At 42.1% G+C, this 21,048-nt stretch overlaps 1 protein-coding gene across 1 annotated transcript in view; it reads left to right on the forward strand.

Annotated features, from left to right (window-relative positions):
• The first annotated feature begins 3,174 nt into the window (after positions 1 to 3,174).
• Positions 3,175 to 21,048, forward strand: part of QSOX1 (quiescin sulfhydryl oxidase 1) — a 108,876-nt gene continuing 91,002 nt past the window's right edge. The window contains exon 1 of the mRNA XM_053693942.1: positions 3,175 to 3,461. Coding sequence (XP_053549917.1) covers positions 3,224 to 3,461 — 238 coding nt within the window. The 5' untranslated portion in view covers positions 3,175 to 3,223. The remainder of the gene's footprint in view (positions 3,462 to 21,048) is intronic.

Raw genomic sequence — 21,048 nt, forward strand, 5'->3', positions numbered from 1 at the left:
CTCCCCCTCCCTCTCATGCTGTCTCTCTCCTCCCTCTCAAGCTGTCTCTCTCCTCCCTCTCATGCTGTCTCCCCCTCCCTCTCATGCTGTTTCTCCCCTCCCTCTCATGCTGTCTCTCTCCTCCCTCTCATGCTGTCCCTCACCCCTCTCATGCTGTCTCTCCCCTCCCTCTCATGCTGTCTCTCCCCTCCCTCTCATGCTGTCCCTCCCCTCCCTCTCATGCTGTCCCTCCCCTCCCTCTCATGCTGTCCCTCCCCTCCCTCTCATGCTGTCCCTCCCCTCCCTCTCATGCTGTCCCTCCCCTCCCTCTCATGCTGTCCCTCCCCTCCCTCTCATGCTGTCCCTCCCCTCCCTCTCATGCTGTCACTCCCCTCCCTCTCATGCTGTCACTCCCCTCCCTCTCATGCTGTCCCTCCCCTCCCTCTCATGCTGTCCCTCCCCCCTTTCATGCTGTTTCTCCCCTCCCTCTCATGCTGTCTCCCCCTCACTCTCATGCTGTCTCCCCCTCCCTCTCATGCTGTCTCCCCTCCCTCTCATGCTGTCTCCCCCTCCCTCTCATGCTGTCTCCCCCTCCCTCTCATGCTGTCTCCCCCTCCCTCTCATGCTGTCTCCCCTTCCCTCTCATGCTGTCTCCCCCTCCCTCTCATGCTGTCTCCCCCTCCCTCTCATGCTGCCTCCCCCTCCCTCTCATGCTGTCTCCCCTCCTTCTCATGCTGTCTCCCCCTCCCTCTCATGCTGTCTCCCCCTCCCTCTCATGCTGTCTCCCCTCCCTCTCATGCTGTCTCCCCCTCCCTCTTATGCTGTCTCCCCCTCCCTCTCATGCTGTCTCCCCTTCCCTCTCATGCTGTCTCCCCCTCCCTCTCATGCTGTCTCCCCCTCCCTCTCATGCTGTCTCCCCCTCCCTCTCATGCTGTCTCCCCTCCCTCTCATGCTGTCTCCCCTCCCTCTCATGCTGTCTCCCCCCTCCCTCTCATGTTGTCTCCCCCCTCCCTCTCATGCTGTCTCCCCCTCCCTCTCATGCTGTCTCCCCTCCCCTCTCATGCTGTCTCCCCCCTCCCTCTCATGTTGTCTCCCCCTCCCTCTCATGCTGTCTCCCCCTCCCTCTCATGCTGTCTCCCCCTCGCTCTCATGCTGTCTCCCCCTCCCTCTCATGCTGTCTCCCCCTCCCTCTCATGCTGTCTCCCCCTCCCTCTCATGTTGTCTCCCCCTCCCTCTCATGCTTTCTCCCCCTCCCTCTCATGCTGTCTCCCCCTCCCTCTCATGCTGTTTCCCCTCTCTCTCATGCTGTTTCTCCCCTCCCTCTCATGCTGTTACTCTCCTCCCTCTCATGCTGTTACTCTCCTCCCTCTCATGCTGTTTCTCTCCTCCCTCTCATGCTGTTTCTCTCCTCCCTCTCATGCTGTTTCTCCCCTCCCTCTCATGCTGTCTCTCTCCTCCCTCTCATGCTGTCTCCCCTCCCTCTCATGCTGTTTCTCCCCTCCCTCTTATGCTGTTTCTCTCCTCCCTCTCATGCTGTTTCTCCCCTCCCTCTCATGCTGTTTCTCCCCTCCCTCTCATGCTGTCTCTCCCCTCCCTCTCATGCTGTCTCCCCTCCCTCTCATGCTGTTTCTCCCCTCCCTCTCACGCTGTCTCGCCTCCCTCTCTTGCTGTTTCTCCCCTCCCTCTCTCCTTCCTCTCATGCTGTCTCCCCCTCCCTATCATGCTGTCTCCCCCTCCCTATCATGCTGTCTCCCCTCCTTCTCATGCTGTCTCTCTCCTCCCTCTCATGCTGTCCCTCCCCTTCTCATTCTCTCCCTCCCCCCCTCATGCTCTCCCTCCCCCCCTCTCATGCTCTCCCTCCCCCCCTCATGCTCTCCCTCCCCCCTCTCATGCTGTCTCCCCCCTCTCATGCTGTCTCCCCCCTCTCATGCTGTCCCTCCTCCCTCTCATGCTGTCCCTCCCCCCTCTCATGCTGTCCCTCCCCCCTCTCATGCTGTCCCTCCCCCCTCTCATGCTGTCCCTCCCCCCTCTCATGCTGTCCCTCCCCCCTCTCATGCTGTCTCCCCCCTCCTCTCATGCTGTCTCCCCCCTCCTCTCATGCTGTCCCCCCTCTCATGCTGTCTCACCCTCCCTCTCATGCTGTTTCTCCCCTCCATCTCATGCTGTCTCTCCTCTCCCTCTCATGCTGTCTCTCCTCCCTCTCATGCTGTCTCTCTCCTCCCTCTCATGCTGTCTCTCTCCTCCCTCTCATGCTGTCTCCCCCTCCCTCTCATGCTGTCTCCCCCTCCCTCTCATGCTGTCTCCCCCTCCCTCTCATGCTGTCTCTCTCCTCCCTCTCAAGCTGTCTCTCTCCTCCCTCTCATGCTGTCTCCCCCTCCCTCTCATGCTGTTTCTCCCCTCCCTCTCATGCTGTCTCTCTCCTCCCTCTCATGCTGTCCCTCACCCCTCTCATGCTGTCTCTCCCCTCCCTCTCATGCTGTCTCTCCCCTCCCTCTCATGCTGTCCCTCCCCTCCCTCTCATGCTGTCCCTCCCCTCCCTCTCATGCTGTCCCTCCCCTCCCTCTCATGCTGTCCCTCCCCTCCCTCTCATGCTGTCCCTCCCCTCCCTCTCATGCTGTCCCTCCCCTCCCTCTCATGCTGTCCCTCCCCTCCCTCTCATGCTGTCACTCCCCTCCCTCTCATGCTGTCACTCCCCTCCCTCTCATGCTGTCCCTCCCCTCCCTCTCATGCTGTCCCTCCCCCCTTTCATGCTGTTTCTCCCCTCCCTCTCATGCTGTCCCTCCCCCCTTTCATGCTGTTTCTCCCCTCCCTCCTCCCTCTCATGCTGTCCCTCCCCCCTCTCATGCTGTCCCTCCCCCCTCTCATGCTGTCCCTCCCCCCTCTCATGCTGTCTGCCCTCCCTCACATTCTGTCTCCCCTCCCTCTCATGCTGTCCCTCCCCCCTCTCATGCTGTCACTCCCCTCCCTCATGCTGTCCCTCCCCCCTTTCATGCTGTCCCTCCCCTCCCTCTTCCCTCCCTCTAATGCTGTCCCTCCCCTCCCTCTTCCCTCCCTCTCACGCTGTCCCTCCCCCCTTTCATGCTGTCCCTCCCCTCCCTCTTCCCTCCCTCTAATGCTGTCCCTCCCCTCCCTCTTCCCTCCCTTTCACGCTGTCCCTCCCCCCTCTCATGCTTTCTCCCCTCCCCTCCCCTCAGGATGCCAGTGTCCGTCTGCTGCCAGTGCCAGCACCATCAGTGTGAATAGGATGCCGAGTTCAGGCTGGCTGTGTGTGCGCGGAGTGCTTGTAGCCCTGCTGGCCGGGGTAGTCACTGTACAGGCCGGCCTCTATTCCTCGGAGCAGCCGCTGGTGTCACTGGCCGGGGCTAGTCGTCAGCTACTGCTGGGTTCCAGGAGCTCCTGGCTGGCTGAGTTTTACGCATCCTGGTGCGGACACTGCATTAATTTCAGTGGGACATGGAAAGAGCTGGCGCAGGATGTGAAGGGTAAGAGACAGGCAGCAGACCCCTCTTTACACTGAGACAGATCATGTTATGTAGGGTTTGTGGGGACATGAAATAGACAGAACCGTATGGAGCTGTATTCAAGAGAGGGAAAAGTATGTGACTGAGAGACTCATGACTAGAGAGCAAATAACAGCTCCAGTGAGTACAGAGACCTGTATGAATGAGATACAAGTACATACAGTTGTGTGCATGAGAGTGCTATAAACACAGTGGCAGTATGTGCATGAGAGTGCTATAAACACAGTTACAGTATGTGCATGAGAGTGCTATAAACACAGTGACAGTATGTGTATGAGAGTGCTGTAAACACAGTTACAGTATGTGCATGAGAGTGCTATAAACACAGTGACAGTATGTGCATGAGAGTGCTGTAAACACAGTGACAGTATGTGCCTGAGAGTGCTGTAAACACAGTGACAGTATGTGCATGAGAGTGCTGTAAACACAGTGACAGTATGTGCATGAGAGTGCTGTAAACACAGTGACAGTATGTGCATGAGAGTGCTATAAACACAGTTACAGTATGTGCATGAGAGTGCTATAAACACAGTTACAGTATGTGCATGAGAATGCTATAAACACAGTGACAGTATGTGCATGAGAGTGCTGTAAACACAGTGACAGTATGTGCATGAGAGTGCTGTAAACACAGTGACAGTATGTGCATGAGAGTGCTGTAAACACAGTGACAGTATGTGCATGAGAGTGCTATAAACACAGTTACAGTATGTGCATGAGAATGCTGTAAACACATTGACAGTATGTGCATGAGAGTGCTGTAAACACAGTGACAGTATGTGCATGAGAGTGCTGTAAACACAGTGACAGTATGTGCATGAGAGTGCTGTAAACACAGTGACAGTATGTGCATGAGAGTGCTGTAAACACAGTGACAGTATGTGCATGAGAGTGCTATAAACACAGTTACAGTATGTGCATGAGAGTGCTGTAAACACAGTGACAGTATGTGCATGAGAGTGCTGTAAACACATTGACAGTATGTGCATGAGAGTGCTGTATATACTGTGATAGCGAGTATGTGCATGAGAGTGCTGTATATACAGTGACAGTATGTGCATGAGAGTGCTGTATATACAGTGACAGTTAGTATGTGCATGAGAGTGCTGTATATACAGTGATAGCGAGTATGTGCATGAGAGTGCTGTATATACAGTGATAGCTAGTATGTGCATGAGAGTGCTGTATATACAGTGATAGCTAGTATGTGCATGATAGTGCTGTATATACAGTTACAGTTAGTATGTGCATGAGAGTTCTGTATATACAGTTACAGTTAGTATGTGCATGAGAGTGCTGTATATACAGTGATAGCGAGTATGTGCATGAGAGTGCTGTATATACTGTGATAGCTAGTATGTGCATGAGAGTGCTGTATATACAGTGATAGCTAGTATGTGCATGAGAGTGCTGTATATACAGTGATAGCGAGTATGTGCATGAGAGTGCTGTATATACAGTGATAGCTAGTATGTGCATGAGAGTGCTGTATATACAGTGACAGATTAGTTTGGTGGCATGAGAGTGCTGTATATACAGTGATAGCGAGTATGTGCATGAGAGTGCTGTATATACAGTGACGGTTAGTATGTGCATGAGAGTGCTGTATATACAGTGATAGCTAGTATGTGCATGAGAGTGCTGTATATACAGTGATAGCGAGTATGTGCATGAGAGTGCTGTATATACAGTGACGGTTAGTATGTGCATGATAGTGCTGTATATACAGTGACAGTTAGTATGTGCATGAGAGTGCTGTATATACAGTGACAGTTAGTATGTGCATGAGAGTGCTGTATATACAGTGATAGCTAGTATGTGCATGAGAGTGCTGTATATACAGAGATAGCTAGTATGTGCATGAGAGTGCTGTATATACAGTGACAGTTAGTATGTGCATGAGAGTGCTGTATATACAGTGACAGTTAGTATGTGCATGAGAGTGCTGTATATACAGTGATAGCGAGTATGTGCATGAGAGTGCTGTATATACAGTGACAGTTAGTATGTGCATGAGAGTGCTGTATATACAGTGACAGTTAGTATGTGCATGAGAGTGCTGTATATACAGTGATAGCTAGTATGTGCATGATAGTGCTGTATATACAGTGACAGTTAGGATGTGCATGAGAGTGCTGTATATACAGTGATAGCGAGTATGTGCATGAGAGTGCTGTATATACAGTGACAGTTAGTATGTGCATGATAGTGCTGTATATACAGTGATAGCTAGTATGTGCATGATAGTGCTGTATATACAGTGACAGTTAGGATGTGCATGAGAGTGCTTGTATATACAGTGACAGTTAGTATGTGCATGAGAGTGCTGTATATACAGTGACAGTTAGGATGTGCATGAGAGTGCTGTATATACAGTGACAGTTAGGATGTGCATGAGAGTGCTGTATATACAGTGACAGTTAGTATGTGCATGAGAGTGCTGTATATACAGTGACAGTTAGTATGTGCATGAGAGTGCTGTATATACAGTGACAGTTAGTATGTGCATGAGAGTGCTGTATATACAGTGACAGTTAGTATGTGCATGAGAGTGCTGTATATACAGTGACAGTTAGGATGTGCATGAGAGTGCTGTATATACAGTGACAGTTAGGATGTGCATGAGAGTGCTGTATATACAGTGACAGTTAGTATGTGCATGAGAGTGCTGTATATACAGTGACGGTTAGGATGTGCATGAGAGTGCTGTATATACAGTGACAGTTAGGATGTGCATGAGAGTGCTGTATATACAGTGACAGTTAGTATGTGCATGATAGTGCTGTATATACAGTGACGGTTAGTATGTGCATGAGAGTGCTGTATATACAGTGATAGCTAGTATGTGCATGATAGTGCTGTATATACAGTGACAGTTAGTATGTGCATGATAGTGCTGTATATACAGTGATAGCTAGTATGTGCATGATAGTGCTGTATATACAGTGACAGTTAGGATGTGCATGAGAGTGCTGTATATACAGTGACAGTTAGTATGTGCATGATAGTGCTGTATATACAGTGACAGTTAGTATGTGCATGAGAGTGCTGTATATACAGTGATAGCTAGTATGTGCATGAGAGTGCTGTATATACAGTGATAGCTAGTATGTGCATGAGAGTGCTGTATATACAGAGATAGCTAGTATGTGCATGAGAGTGCTGTATATACAGTGACAGTTAGTATGTGCATGAGAGTGCTGTATATACAGTGACAGTTAGTATGTGCATGAGAGTGCTGTATATACAGTGATAGCGAGTATGTGCATGAGAGTGCTGTATATACAGTGACAGTTAGGATGTGCATGAGAGTGCTGTATATACAGTGACAGTTAGTATGTGCATGAGAGTGCTGTATATACAGTGATAGCTAGTATGTGCATGATAGTGCTGTATATACAGTGACAGTTAGGATGTGCATGAGAGTGCTGTATATACAGTGATAGCGAGTATGTGCATGAGAGTGCTGTATATACAGTGACAGTTAGTATGTGCATGATAGTGCTGTATATACAGTGATAGCTAGTATGTGCATGATAGTGCTGTATATACAGTGACAGTTAGGATGTGCATGAGAGTGCTGTATATACAGTGACAGTTAGTATGTGCATGAGAGTGCTGTATATACAGTGACAGTTAGTATGTGCATGAGAGTGCTGTATATACAGTGACAGTTAGGATGTGCATGAGAGTGCTGTATATACAGTGACAGTTAGGATGTGCATGAGAGTGCTGTATATACAGTGACAGTTAGTATGTGCATGAGAGTGCTGTATATACAGTGACAGTTAGGATGTGCATGAGAGTGCTGTATATACAGTGACAGTTAGTATGTGCATGAGAGTGCTGTATATACAGTGACAGTTAGTATGTGCATGAGAGTGCTGTATATACAGTGACAGTTAGGATGTGCATGAGAGTGCTGTATATACAGTGACAGTTAGGATGTGCATGAGAGTGCTGTATATACAGTGACAGTTAGTATGTGCATGATAGTGCTGTATATACAGTGACGGTTAGTATGTGCATGAGAGTGCTGTATATACAGTGATAGCTAGTATGTGCATGATAGTGCTGTATATACAGTGACAGTTAGTATGTGCATGATAGTGCTGTATATACAGTGATAGCTAGTATGTGCATGATAGTGCTGTATATACAGTGACAGTTAGGATGTGCATGAGAGTGCTGTATATACAGTGACAGTTAGTATGTGCATGATAGTGCTGTATATACAGTGACAGTTAGTATGTGCATGATAGTGCTGTATATACAGTGACAGTTAGTATGTGCATGAGAGTGCTGTATATACAGTGACAGTTAGTATGTGCATGATAGTGCTGTATATACAGTGACAGTTAGTATGTGCATGATAGTGCTGTATATACAGTGACAGTTAGTATGTGCATGAGAGTGCTGTATATACAGTGACAGTTAGTATGTGCATGAGAGTGCTGTATATACAGTGACAGTTAGTATGTGCATGAGAGTGCTGTATATACAGTGACAGTTAGTATGTGCATGAGAGTGCTGTATATACAGTGACAGTTAGTATGTGCATGAGAGTGCTGTATATACAGTGACAGTTAGTATGTGCATGATAGTGCTGTATATACAGTGATAGCGAGTATGTGCATGATAGTGCTGTATATACAGTGACAGTTAGTATGTGCATGAGAGTGCTGTATATACAGAGATAGCTAGTATGTGCATGAGAGTGCTGTATATACAGTGACAGTTAGTATGTGCATGAGAGTGCTGTATATACAGTGACAGTTAGTATGTGCATGAGAGTGCTGTATATACAGTGACAGTTAGTATGTGCATGAGAGTGCTGTATATACAGTGACAGTTAGTATGTGCATGAGAGTGCTGTAAGTACAGTGACAGTTAGTATGTGCATGAGAGTGCTGTATATACAGTGACAGTTAGTATGTGCATGAGAGTGCTGTATATACAGTGACAGTTAGTATGTGCATGAGAGTGCTGTATATACAGTGACAGTTAGTATGTGCATGAGAGTGCTGTAAGTACAGTGACAGTTAGTATGTGCATGAGAGTGCTGTAAGTACAGTGACATTACGTGCATTAGAGTGCTGTAGTTATAGACACCCATGTAAATAGACATGCATATAAAGGAGAGATGAATGACTGGCATAAAAGTGATAAGAGGTTTTAGGCAATTTTACTGTATAGATAAATTGCTTTATTTTCACAAATTCCTTTTTTTTAAGATGCTTAATTACTTAATTCACATAAAAGTGCAAAGGGAAATGCTGTAACATGTTAAAGGGATATGGAACATAAATAGCGCATGCCATTTTAAACAACTTTCCAATTTACTTCTAATATCTAATTTGCTTCATTCTCTTGATATCCTTTGTTAAAAAAAAGCATATCTAAAAATGCTTAGAGCTGCTGATTGGTGGCTGCACATAGATGCCTTGTATTTTTGGCTCACCCATGTGAATGGCTATTTCTTCAACCTAAAGAATGAAGAAAATTAGATAATAGAATTAAATTGGAAAGTTGTTAAAATTGTATTCTCTATTTGAATCACAAAAGAAAAATTTTGGGTTATATGTCCCTTTAATAGCATTTTATTTTTGCACTATTGCTTGTGTATAGCTATGTGTTTTATCTAGTTGCAGACAGAAGCTAAGCACATAGCTATAGAGCAACACCTTGCTGAACATATCCAGGGAGCCAATGAAAATAGGCATATGTGCATAGCCGCCAATCACTAGCTGTGTGCAGAAGAAGAGTGAAAAATAATTTAGATCACGTATTTAATTAGATTGGATTAGTTTAATTTTTATTGTCATTGTACAAAGTATAAAAACAAAGACAACAAAATGTTATTGAGCATCTAACCTGTCCATAACAAAAATGTACTATAAGATGGTAAATCCAATATGTGAACAAGAACAAAAGTGTGCATTTAGTGACATATATGCACAATTATCATCATACCCATAAGTGCATGGTACTTTCCTAAAGAGAAAAAATATATACCACAGAGAAATATGTCAGTGCATTGTGCAATAAAAAAAAATATTACAACCTAGAAGAGGCAAGTGTATATACTGTACATACATTATGAGTGACTCACAATAATAATAATTTTTAATGGATTTAACACATAATAAAATAAATCCATTCATTGTTTTAATAAAGTAGAATATTTTATTTTTTTTCTAGGATGTCCCTTTAAGAATTAGTTTCATGTAATTACAGGAAAGCCGCCCATATAGAGAGAATTTATTAATGAGCTTTACATGTAAATACAGTGACAGCCGTGGGAAACTGAGAATGCACAGAGGGTTGTACTCAGAAAGTTAAAGGGAACATATTCAGACATACCCTTTATTTAGCTGGTTAAAAGCTCCCTTTAAATACTGACTCAGAGATCAGTGTACATATTTGTTACATTAGGGTAACAGGGCTCTGTGTATGTGAGATCCTCCTAAATACTAATTATCAGCGTAATACTGAGAGTTTTCAGGTTGAAACAGCTCCATATACGCAGAGAGATGTAGAAAATATAAGGTGAACACACAAAGTATACACAAAAATACAAAATAAAATAAAGCAGTGTGTTTATGACATAAGAATATATTCCAAGATGTAGGAAAAATGATGAGGCTTTCAGGTGTAAATCAAATCTGTATATTCTGCAGATACGACCTCCAAAGGAAACGGGAAAAAGACAATAGTTACATCTGTTAGGAGAAAGGCAAAAAATGTGTTGCACAGTGGGTACTCGCACGTTCTAGAGCAGGGGTGCCCGATAGGTAGATCGGGATCTACCAGTAGATCCCAAAGGCACTGCTGGTAGATCGCGGCCGATGTGATCAAAATTATGTGGTCAAGTTACGCAATCTCAACACTGGGTCGTGAGTAGAGTATGGTTACTAGTGATACCACTTTATCTACTGCAGTGTGTGAAGGGGCAGGTCATTAAACAGTCTGATGATCGGACACGAAAAGTGCTACAGGATTGGATGTTGAGGGACGTCGATTTCAACCAATCAATGTAGATGATTTTTGAACGACAACATAATTGGCCTATCAAAAGGATGGTTAAGTGAGTACTCTCCCAATGGATATGGCAGTATAGTATAATTAGGAGGGTAAGCGTCAATAGATAGAAAAATTAAAGGCGGAGGCTGCTGTGCTATGCTAAAGGAACAAGTCTGATTGACGTCTGGCAAATGAACGTGTTGGCCCGGTAAGAGTCTGCATGGCGCACTATTGAAATTTATTTGTGTAAGCCTCACTGGGTCATATCAGGCCAAGTCTGTGGCGCAAAGTAAAGGGGGTCAGTGGCAGTAATTTGAATGCAGTGTTTTGTAACATGGCACAAGAGTTTGCTCCTGTTAACCCAAATTAAAGTCAGTGCTACGTTTGTCGTCAGGATTAATCTGTTGTATGCTTTTGCACATCCATGTGTTGCTAAATCATGCAACCTTAAAGGGATATGGAACACATTTTTTTTCCCATGATTCAGATATAGAACATGCAATTTTCAACAACTTTCTAATTTACTCCTATTATCAATTTTTCTTCATTCTCTTGGTATCTTTACTTAACAAAGCAGGAATGTAAGCTTAGGAGCCGGCTCATTTTTAGTCGGTAGATCTCGTTGAACAGGTCATTTGAAAAGTAGATCCCAACACATAAAAGTGTGGGCACCTCTGTTCTAGAGCTATAACTCCGCTCTTAGGGGTCTATTTAACTAAGGCCGAAAGGCCCCTGTTCCTGTGCGAGCCTTAAGACCGCAGCTCCTAAACTCATACACCGCCTCTGAGGCGGAGTATAGCAATCCGCCCGATCATGTACGATCGGGCTGATTGACACCCCCTGCCGCGAATCTGCAGGGGGTGGTATTGCACCAGCAGTTTACAAGAACTGCTGGTGCAATGATAAATGCCGACAGCGTATGCTGTCTGCATTTATCGATGTGCGGCGGACATGGTTCGCTATAGCGGATCATGTTTGTCCGCACATATATAAAAAGACCCCTTTGTATATAGGCGTCAGGATTAAAGCCCCACGGCTGCCGGACATACACAGGAACTGCGGAATATACAAATTTGATTTACACATGACAGCCTCATTATTGATCCTACATCTTGGACTATATCCTTATTTCATATATGCAGAGTGGAAGGCTTGCTCATCTCTAGGTCCAGTCGCCATAATGGATCTCTCAATGTTTTATTTGGCCAGGCTCATCTACATCCAGTATCTCCCCCTTTTATTTTAAACACACAGAGTTCTTCTCTTCTTTCAACTGACTCATTTTGTTCTGTGGATCCAAGGTGTGTGCAAACACAGATTATTTTTAGTTATCTTTCTAAGGAGTTGTTCATTTAACGTTGGTTTTATGCGGAAATTTGAGCTGCGTAAATGTCACTTTGTCTGAGAACAAGAGATTTACATTGATGACGAGATCCCTTAAAGGTACACTTAGTACGATAAACTGCTTTATTATATATAGTAAAAAAAAAAGCAATATATTTCATTATTTATTTCCCTTTTATTAACAATGTAAATCATTAGATTTGTAGTTCATTTGAGTTTCTTTAAATTATGGACACCACTATGTTGAAACCTAGTTTTGGTAATCCCTTTAAGACAATTAGAGACAGGTAAAGTATACAAACGATGGGTTTGTGAATTATAACAATGTTAAAGGGATAGGAAGGTCAAAATTGAAATGCGCATTTACAGTTTTAAGCGGAAGCATTTTTACAATATACAGGTAGAAAACCCTTTATCCAAACTGCTTGGGACCGGAAAAGGTTTGGATTTTGGAATATTTGCATCTTTAAAATGGGACAGTTTGGTAAGGGAATGGGACCAAGAGTAAAGAACAATATTATGTAATTTATGCAATATTTACATGTCATAATACAGCTTATACATGTAACCTAAAGGTAGTTTTATATTATTTATAATACTTTTGTATACACAGTACCAACAGAAAGATAGTACAGTACTGTAATCAGAAAGGTAATATTTGTGTTAGTTTTTTTTTTTTAGAAGTAAATTAGACACTTTATTAAATTTGAATTATCTATCTGAGCATCTGAGCCATGACATTTTCACTTTAAATGTCATGCCCCAGTAAATACATTTTATATATATATATTTTTTAAAGTTTTAAATGTTTTTATTTTCATCAATTTGTTGCAATTATATTGAAAGTACAGTTTGCAGTATTACAATTTTGTGTGTATCGATTATTGATAACCATACCTGCTTTGTGTACAAAGCGATTAATGACTACAACAAAAGAACTATAATAATAACAGTCTCAGTAATAATAATATTAACAATAACAACAATAACCACCCTCAGATAGGGTGTTGCCTGCTCTGTTGTTTTTTTTTATATACATACCGACCATTACTTTCATCTTAGAACACAAAAAAACAAAGACACAGGTACAGAAGAGTGTAACTTGCAGGCAGGAAAAAATAGTAATTTTTGATAATTGAATTTTTTTGTAAAAATATTAGTTAAAAAGTTTGGGTTCCAGAATAAGTTTGGATTTTGGAATTCTGAATTTTGGGATTTGTACTTATACTTCAATTAGCAATAATGTTTCTAGATAACGTTATTACTGTTTCAGCGGCATACGCACATATGCTACATGTGACTAGACGGATCAGGCTGCAAAGAGCTGTCAGTGGTGTGTATTACATCAGTGAATACTCAATTTGTGTCATACAAGTTACTGCTGAGTCTCTGAGAAGGTGTATTTAAAAACTGATGCACGGACCCTCACAGCATATGTGCGTATTCTGCAGAAAGACAGTAATAACATTTACTAGAAGCATTTTTTGCTAATGGAAATATATTGCATAATAATTCTACTTAAATTCATATGCAAACCATGCACATATTAATTTTGAACTTTCTAACCCTTTAAAGGGAATTTAAATCCTGATAAATATAATTAATTTAACCCCTTAATGACCACAATGTACCCTGTATGTCACTGGTCGTTAAAGGTTTTTTCAGGACATAATAGCACAAGTCTAGCAAGAACACACTATTAATGCACTCCCTCCAGCAGGCTTTGTGGAATAGAGCAGTCTCAACGCTGGTAGCAAGACCGCGCTATAAAACAATCAAGTCCCAAAAAAAGGCCAGCGACATACAGGGTACGTCGCTGGTCCTTAAGGGGTTAACATTGTTATATGCCACAAAGCCACTGTTTGTAATTTGATTTATAGAAACTAAAGAACTTTATAGAAACTAACACAAGACAAGACACATTTCTTCAATATTTAAACATGTATTGTTTAAAAAATGTGTCTACATATTATTCTCAGCATAATATTTGCTTGTAATACATTATTATCTCTAGCATTTAGTTACTGTGAAAAAGGAAACACCTTGTAATTACAATTGTCCTGCTATAGAAAAACATATCAGCCACATTTAAACATTTCAAAACAAATAAACATTGTGTTTTCTGCAATTGTTTTTAATTGCCACGCTCTACCCACAACTTGTCTCATTTGGAGAAAAAAAACAATCTGGGCTTGTGTTTGCTGCTGACAAGATAAAGTCCTATTAGGGAAAGGTGTGTAGCAAGGTTAGCCTTGAGGAAAAAACTGAGCATTTTCAGTTCTGAGAAAAACATTTTATATAACAATCTCAGGGTGTTGACTTGCCCTTTAATGTCCCTTTAAGAACTCTCCAGTGGGGGTTTATAAAACGGTCTCACTCCTGTTATCCTATGGGACTGAGGCACTAGGTTTTGGCAAGCTACGTCACATTTTTAGTGAATCAGATTCAAAGAATAACAGAAGCTGGAATTTTGTCATTTGAGAGTTCCTTGAATGTTTAACAAGTCTGGGCTACAGCACGACAGCTGTGTGAGCTGCAAATACTGAGCAGTTTAGCTGAGATACATGTAAATAGGCAGAGATTTATGAACATGATTTATCTAATGAGAGACTGTATTTTGTTTTATTTGTTAAGATTTGGAATGATCTTCTGTGTTTGAGGAGTCCTAGTCTCTCTCTCTCTCTCTCTCTCTCTCTCTCTCTCTCTCTATCTCTCTCTTTTTTTTGGGGCCACAGATCAATATTTTATATTTTAGAAATCTTAGGGGCCAAATATGAATTTATAAATATTAAGCAAACAAGTAATTTCTTAAAATATCCAGAGCCACAGTGAAGGTCAGGTTACTAATAGTGCCCCACGGCATTGCATAGACGTTTAAAAATTAATAAGGGTTTAATTCATTAAATGTTTCATATGTACTGTATATATTTTGTAGAATTTTTACCTATTTAACGCTGCAACGATAAGCGCAGCTCTCCCGCCCGCCATATTGTCAAAATGATTGACAGATGACGATTTGTAAAATAATGAATCCTTGTTTCCCCTCCTGGGCGTTCAGCCGCTTTGCATAAACGTCACGGCCCGGGGGGAAACAAGGATTGGTTCTTTTACGAATCGTCATCTGTCTATCAATTTGACAAAATGGCGAATGGGAGAGCTGCGCTTATTGTCGTAGCGGTAAATAGGTAAAAATTCTTCAATATATATATAAATATAAAACATTTCATGAATTAAACCCTTGTTAATTTGTAAACGTCTATGCAATGCTAGGTTCCTTAATAAAGTTCCATGGGTTTCAATACCATTTGTATGCCGATGACACCCAAATCTACCTCTCTGCACCAGACCTACCTCCTTCCTTACTAACCCGTGTCAGTAACTGTCTTTCTCATATCTCATCTTGGATGTCCTCTCACTACCTTAAGCTAAATCTCTCCAAAACTGAACTCCTTATTTTCCCCCCTTCTTCCAATGTCTCCACCCCCAAAATTTCTATAACTGTTGATAATTCCATCATTACCCCTACCCCGCTCGCCCGATGTCTTGGGGTCACACTTGACTCAGATCTTTCCTTCACTCCTCACATCCAGTCCTTGGCTAAAGCCTGCAGCTTCCACCTTAAAAATATTGCTAAAATTAAAAATTTCCTTACACAAGCTACAACCAAGATTTTAATCCACTCTCTCGTCCTTTCCCGCCTCGACTACTGCAACTCCGTCCTCTCTGGTCTACCTAGCTGCCGCATAGCTTCTTTACAATCCATTATGAATGCATCTGCCAGACTCATCTTCCTTACTCGTCGCTCTTCATCTGCTGCGCCTCTCTGCCAATCCCTTCACTGGCTTCCTCTTGCCTCTAGGATTAAACATAAAATCCTCACCCTGACATATAAAGCTCTCAACTGCACTGCTCCCCCCTACATCTCAGAACTTGTCTCTAGATACTCTCCCTCCCGTCCCCTTCGATCAGCTCAGGATCTCCTCCTCTCTTGTTACTTCCTCACATTCCCGTTTACAGGACTTCTCCAGACTGGCCCCCGTCTTGTGGAACTCTCTGCCTCGCTCCATAAGACTCTCCCCTAGTTTTAACAGCTTCAAGCACTCCCTAAAAACTCTACTATTCAGGGATGTATACAACCAACACTAACCTTTCCTAACTCCATCCCTTTCCCCTTGAACCCCTTAGATTGTAGCCTATGGGCCCAGCTGTTTACAGATCGCTTCATAAGAGCCGACTACAACAGCGCAACTCTCGGCAGGGCCCTCTACCCACTTGACCCCTACAAAAGCTATCCTGTACACCGACTATGTTTACAGCGCTGCGGAATCTGTTGGTGCTCTACAAATACCTGATGATAATAATAATAATGCCGTGGTGCACTATTGGTAAACTGACCTTCCCTTTAATGTTGAAGGGTACCCCCCATCTGCTGATATCCCTTTCAGAGGGCTCATTTAAGTTTTCCCACCAACCAGAAGTTCCCAAAGCAAACCACGGCACATATTCATAGTTCTCCTTTTTTCCTTGGTATAACTAATGTGACTGTGTGATGCCACTTACTGTATTTGGATACTTTAGGACTCTTTTGCTAATGTTTGTTGTTACATAGATGTCATTTATGATATGAAGTATGATCATTTAAAAGATTGCCAGAGGGTGCAGTTACACTGGCATTGTTTTAGCCATTTATTGACTGTACATCTGTGCCTTAAAGGGATAGGAACATAATTTTGTGATTTGGACAGCGCATATAATTTAAAAAAAGTTTGTAATTTACGTCTATTATTAAATCTGCTTTGTTTACATGATATTCTTAATTGAAGAGATACCTAGGTAGTTGTCCGGAGCACTACATGGCAGGAAATAGCAGTGCTATCTAGTGCTCTTGCATATGGATAACAGTCTTGCAAAACTGCTGTCATATAGTACTCTAGACGCACACTCTCCTGAGCTTTACATCCCTCCTTTTCAACAAAAGATACCAAGATGATATTTGAAGTAAAATAGAAAGTTTTGTTTTAATTAACTTGCATGCTCTATCTGAATCATGAAACAAAAAAAATGGGTTTCATGTCCCTTTAATGGCTTACATTTAATAACAAAAATTACATGCTCTAATGGTTATTTTTGCGCTACTCACTGTAAAATGCAGTTAAACACATAAGCAAAGTTCCACTTAGGACCTGAGTGCATTGCAGCTCCTGAGCCGAACACAGCCTATGATTGGTGGAGTTGTGCTTTTTCCGCTGCCAATTGGCTTACCACCGTTTATGCTTGTTGCTAGCAGTTCTCTGCAACTCTCAAGTAGTACTTTAGCTATGGGTTTAACCCACAGGCCTAGTTTCCATTGTTGTTGTAAATTAATGGTAACAAGTATCTCCATTAAAGTCCGTGGAGCTGTTTTATGTTAACACAGTTTACAGCAGCAATGGAAACCAAACCATAGGATTCCATGGTGAGTATTGCAAAAACTACATGCGGAAAGAATTAGAAAGGTTTTTGATTTTTATACTAAAATGTCCCTTTAAATAATAAAATGCGTTACAGCATTTTATCAGTGCACTATTGCTGTAACAATCTATAGTGACTGACAATGCAGTACTGCTCCTGAGATGAACACAGCTGTTTATTGATGGCTACACACATATACTACCCCATTGGCAAGATTTGTCACATGATAACCGGAGGGGTTTGTGACCAGTCATGTTTTTGGTGACAGGTATCTATTTAGGCTTTAAGGGAGCAAAGGCTAGAAGGGCATTTATTTAACCCCTCCTTCCCAGGATCAGACACCAGGCGAAAGCCCATGACAGGAGGCTGATGTCATGTTATTTGGGGAAAGGAAGGATAGAAATTTAGTGGTAAACTTTTTTTCTTTCCTTTTATATGTATCTAAATTAAAGGGACACTCAAGTTTAATTTTAACTTTCATGATTCAGACAGAACAGCATTTTTAAACAACTTTCCAATTTTCCCTTAAAAAAATGTGCACAGTCTTTTTTTATTTACAATTTTTGAGTCACCATATCCTACTGAGCATGTGCAAGAATTCACACAACATATGTATATGCATTTGTGATTGGCTGATGGCTGTCACATGATGCTTTGTCTTGTTATCATTCATGTGTTGTTTATGCACATCTACTGTATTTACTGGTCCTGTAAGAGGGAGGAAGGCTGTTGATAATGTAGCATTTTGGTAACGTGGCAAAATACACGGTGCCAGATGTTTTGTGTGTACTTTTGCCATCCTTCGGTATGTGAGAGGTTTGCAATGACCCTACATCCTCTCTAGTCCATGAGTAAACATTTAAATTACACGTAGTTGAAACGATATTGGAATGAACAGAACCCTTTAACCTGCTGAAAATTCTTTCCGTTTTCACTCAGTCACCTCCTTTTGCCAACCATTTTATCCTCTACGAATACAGGTACAAATCCCCAAACCGGAATTCCAAAATCCAAACTTTTTAATATATATTTTTTTAAATAAAATGATCAAATTAATATTATTTTTCCTGCCTGTAAGTCACAATCTTATCTGCCTGTGGGTTTGTTTTTTGTAAAATGCAAATAATAGTCTATATCTGTTTAAAGCAACAAATATTACATTTCTTATTACAGTACTCTGCTATATATATCTTTTGATTTAAAATGATATAAAACTACCTTTAGGTTACATGTATAAGCTGTATTGTGACATGTAAATATTGCCTAAATGACTTTAGATATTATTGGTTAGACTTGGTTCCATCCTTTCTCCAAGCTGTCTTATTTTAAAGATGCAAATATTCCGAAATCTAAACCTTTTCTGGTCCCAAGCAGATTGGATAAAGGGTTTTCTACCTGTGTGTTTTACATTGAACTTGTCACTTCTCAGTTGTCTATTTTACCTGCTGGGGTGTGTTAAATTATTTACAATTTTGTGATGTGATAAAGCTGCCTTTTTACCTTTTGAAACCTCCACCTATACTGTAAATTTAAATAGTGCAGTATTGCCTATAAAAAGGTATATAAGCAAGAGGCAGAAGGTGAAATCAGCCTCCCAGTGGTAGGAGAGAGCCCAGCCCATTTGAAAGGGTGTTCCTGCAGCATCTTTGAATACAATGCACTTTTATCAGATGCTCGCCTGAATACATTGCCCTTTAAAGTATAACACTGAACATGGCCAATCAACCAGGCAGGGTGCAGCTATGGACCAGCAGTGAGTGTATTGCTGTTTTGGAGCTTTTTTTTTTAATATACCCCTTTGCAGAGATTAAACACATTGATCATGATCCTTCATTTTGTACAAAATTCACCATTAAAGTCAGTGTTATTTTATGTAAATAAATAATTTGATACTTTTCTAAGGGGTCGATTTATCAACCTCTTCGGCAGGCTTTCGCTTGCCTACGACTGCAGGTTCTCATAAGAAAGCCTGCACACCGTATTTAACAAGCAGCGGTCCTCAGACCGCTGCTACCCTACCCTTTCGCAAACACTTAGGTGGCGGATTTCAATCTTCCCGGTCTAATCCGACAGGGGAGATGGACAGCTTCTGCCCGCGCGTGATTGGCTGTGCGCAGGTAGGGGGCGGGATTGCATGCAAGCTCAAAATAGCTCTCGTGTGCAATGCTGAATTCTGCCAGGGGAATTCAGCCTGCCAGAGACGAGTTGCGGTGGACAGGGGCGCGTATGTGTGCCCCTGTCCGCCTTAGCTTGATAAATCGCCCCCTCAAGGGTTGTGATTACCCCATAGATAGAGGCAAATATATATATTGCTGTCAAAAATAAATAGTTTGTTCTATATACAGGATTAGTTCATTCAATGTTAAAAATAGGAAAAAGTTTAATTTCTCACCTGTTCTCCGCAATTCTGCACATAATAACCCATTGCCTTGCTATGGTACTACTTGTAGCCCACGTGCCAGGCAGCACTTGCGTAATAAACGTGGTGCACATCCTGACGTGGCAGCTATCCCAGAGACGGCTGGGTGCAAACTCCACTACAGATGAACCACAAGTACTTGCATAGGAACAAAAAGCTGGCAGTGATTTATTGGAAAGAAATTCATTACAAAAATTGTACAAGAGTTTTAAACACACTTAAAAAAAAAAGCTATTTTTATTTAGTAACCACAATAACTTAAAGGGATATGAATGTGCCATTTTAAACAACTTTCCAATATGCTTCTGTTATCTAATTTGCTTCATGCTCTTTATTGAAAAGAATACCTAGCACTGCTGTGAGCTAGCTGCTGATTGATGCTTGCACATAAATATGCCTCTTGTGATTGGCTTGGCCTGATGTGTTCAGCTAGCCCCCAGATTGTCGCTCCTTCTCCAAAAGATACCAAGAGAATGAAGCAAACGACAATAGAAGCAAATTGAAATTTTTTTTTTAAATTGTATGCTCTATCTGAATCAGGAGTTTTATGTCCCTTTATTATTAAAGGGATAGTAAAGTCCAAATTAAGCTTTCATGATTCAGATAGGGCACGTAATTTGAAACAACTGTTCAATGAACTTTTATCATCAATTTTGCTTTGTTTTCCTGGAATTCTTAGTTGAAAGCTAAAACCTAGGTAGGTTTGTATGCTAATTTCTAAGCCTTTGAAGGCCACCTCTTATCTGAATGCATTTGACAGTTTTTCAAAGCTAGAGGGCGTTAGTTCATGTGTTTCATATAAATAACATTGTGTTCACACATGTGGAGATATTTAAGAGTCGGCACTAACTGCCTGAAATGCAAGTCTGACAAAAGAACTGAGATAAGGGGGCAGTCTGCAGAAGCTTAGATATAAGGTAAAACAGAGGTAACAAGTGTATTTCTATATCAGTGTTGTTTATGCAAAACTGGGGAATGGTAAATAAAGGGATTATCTATCTTTTTAAACAATAACATTTTTGGTGTTTACTATCCCTTTAAAGAATGAATATGCAGTAAGAGAGAAATAAATAATTTGTATAAAATCGGTCCATATCTAGAAAAGAGTCTGTTTGCTGCAGTTATGAAATCCTATAGTTGCACAGCGGCACAGAAGAGCATTCTCCTATTTTCTATATGGGCAGGGAGGGGAGGATTCTTTAGTTCACGTTTGTTCAAAGGCATCTTCCTACCCCGAGTAGTCTAGGGCTTTCACACCGGCTGCTGATTACTGGCTATAAATCCCCCCCCCCCCCCTATAAAATACTTCTT

The sequence above is a fragment of the Bombina bombina genome, chromosome 10 (assembly GCF_027579735.1).
Source record: "Bombina bombina isolate aBomBom1 chromosome 10, aBomBom1.pri, whole genome shotgun sequence".
Lineage (NCBI taxonomy): Eukaryota > Metazoa > Chordata > Amphibia > Anura > Bombinatoridae > Bombina > Bombina bombina.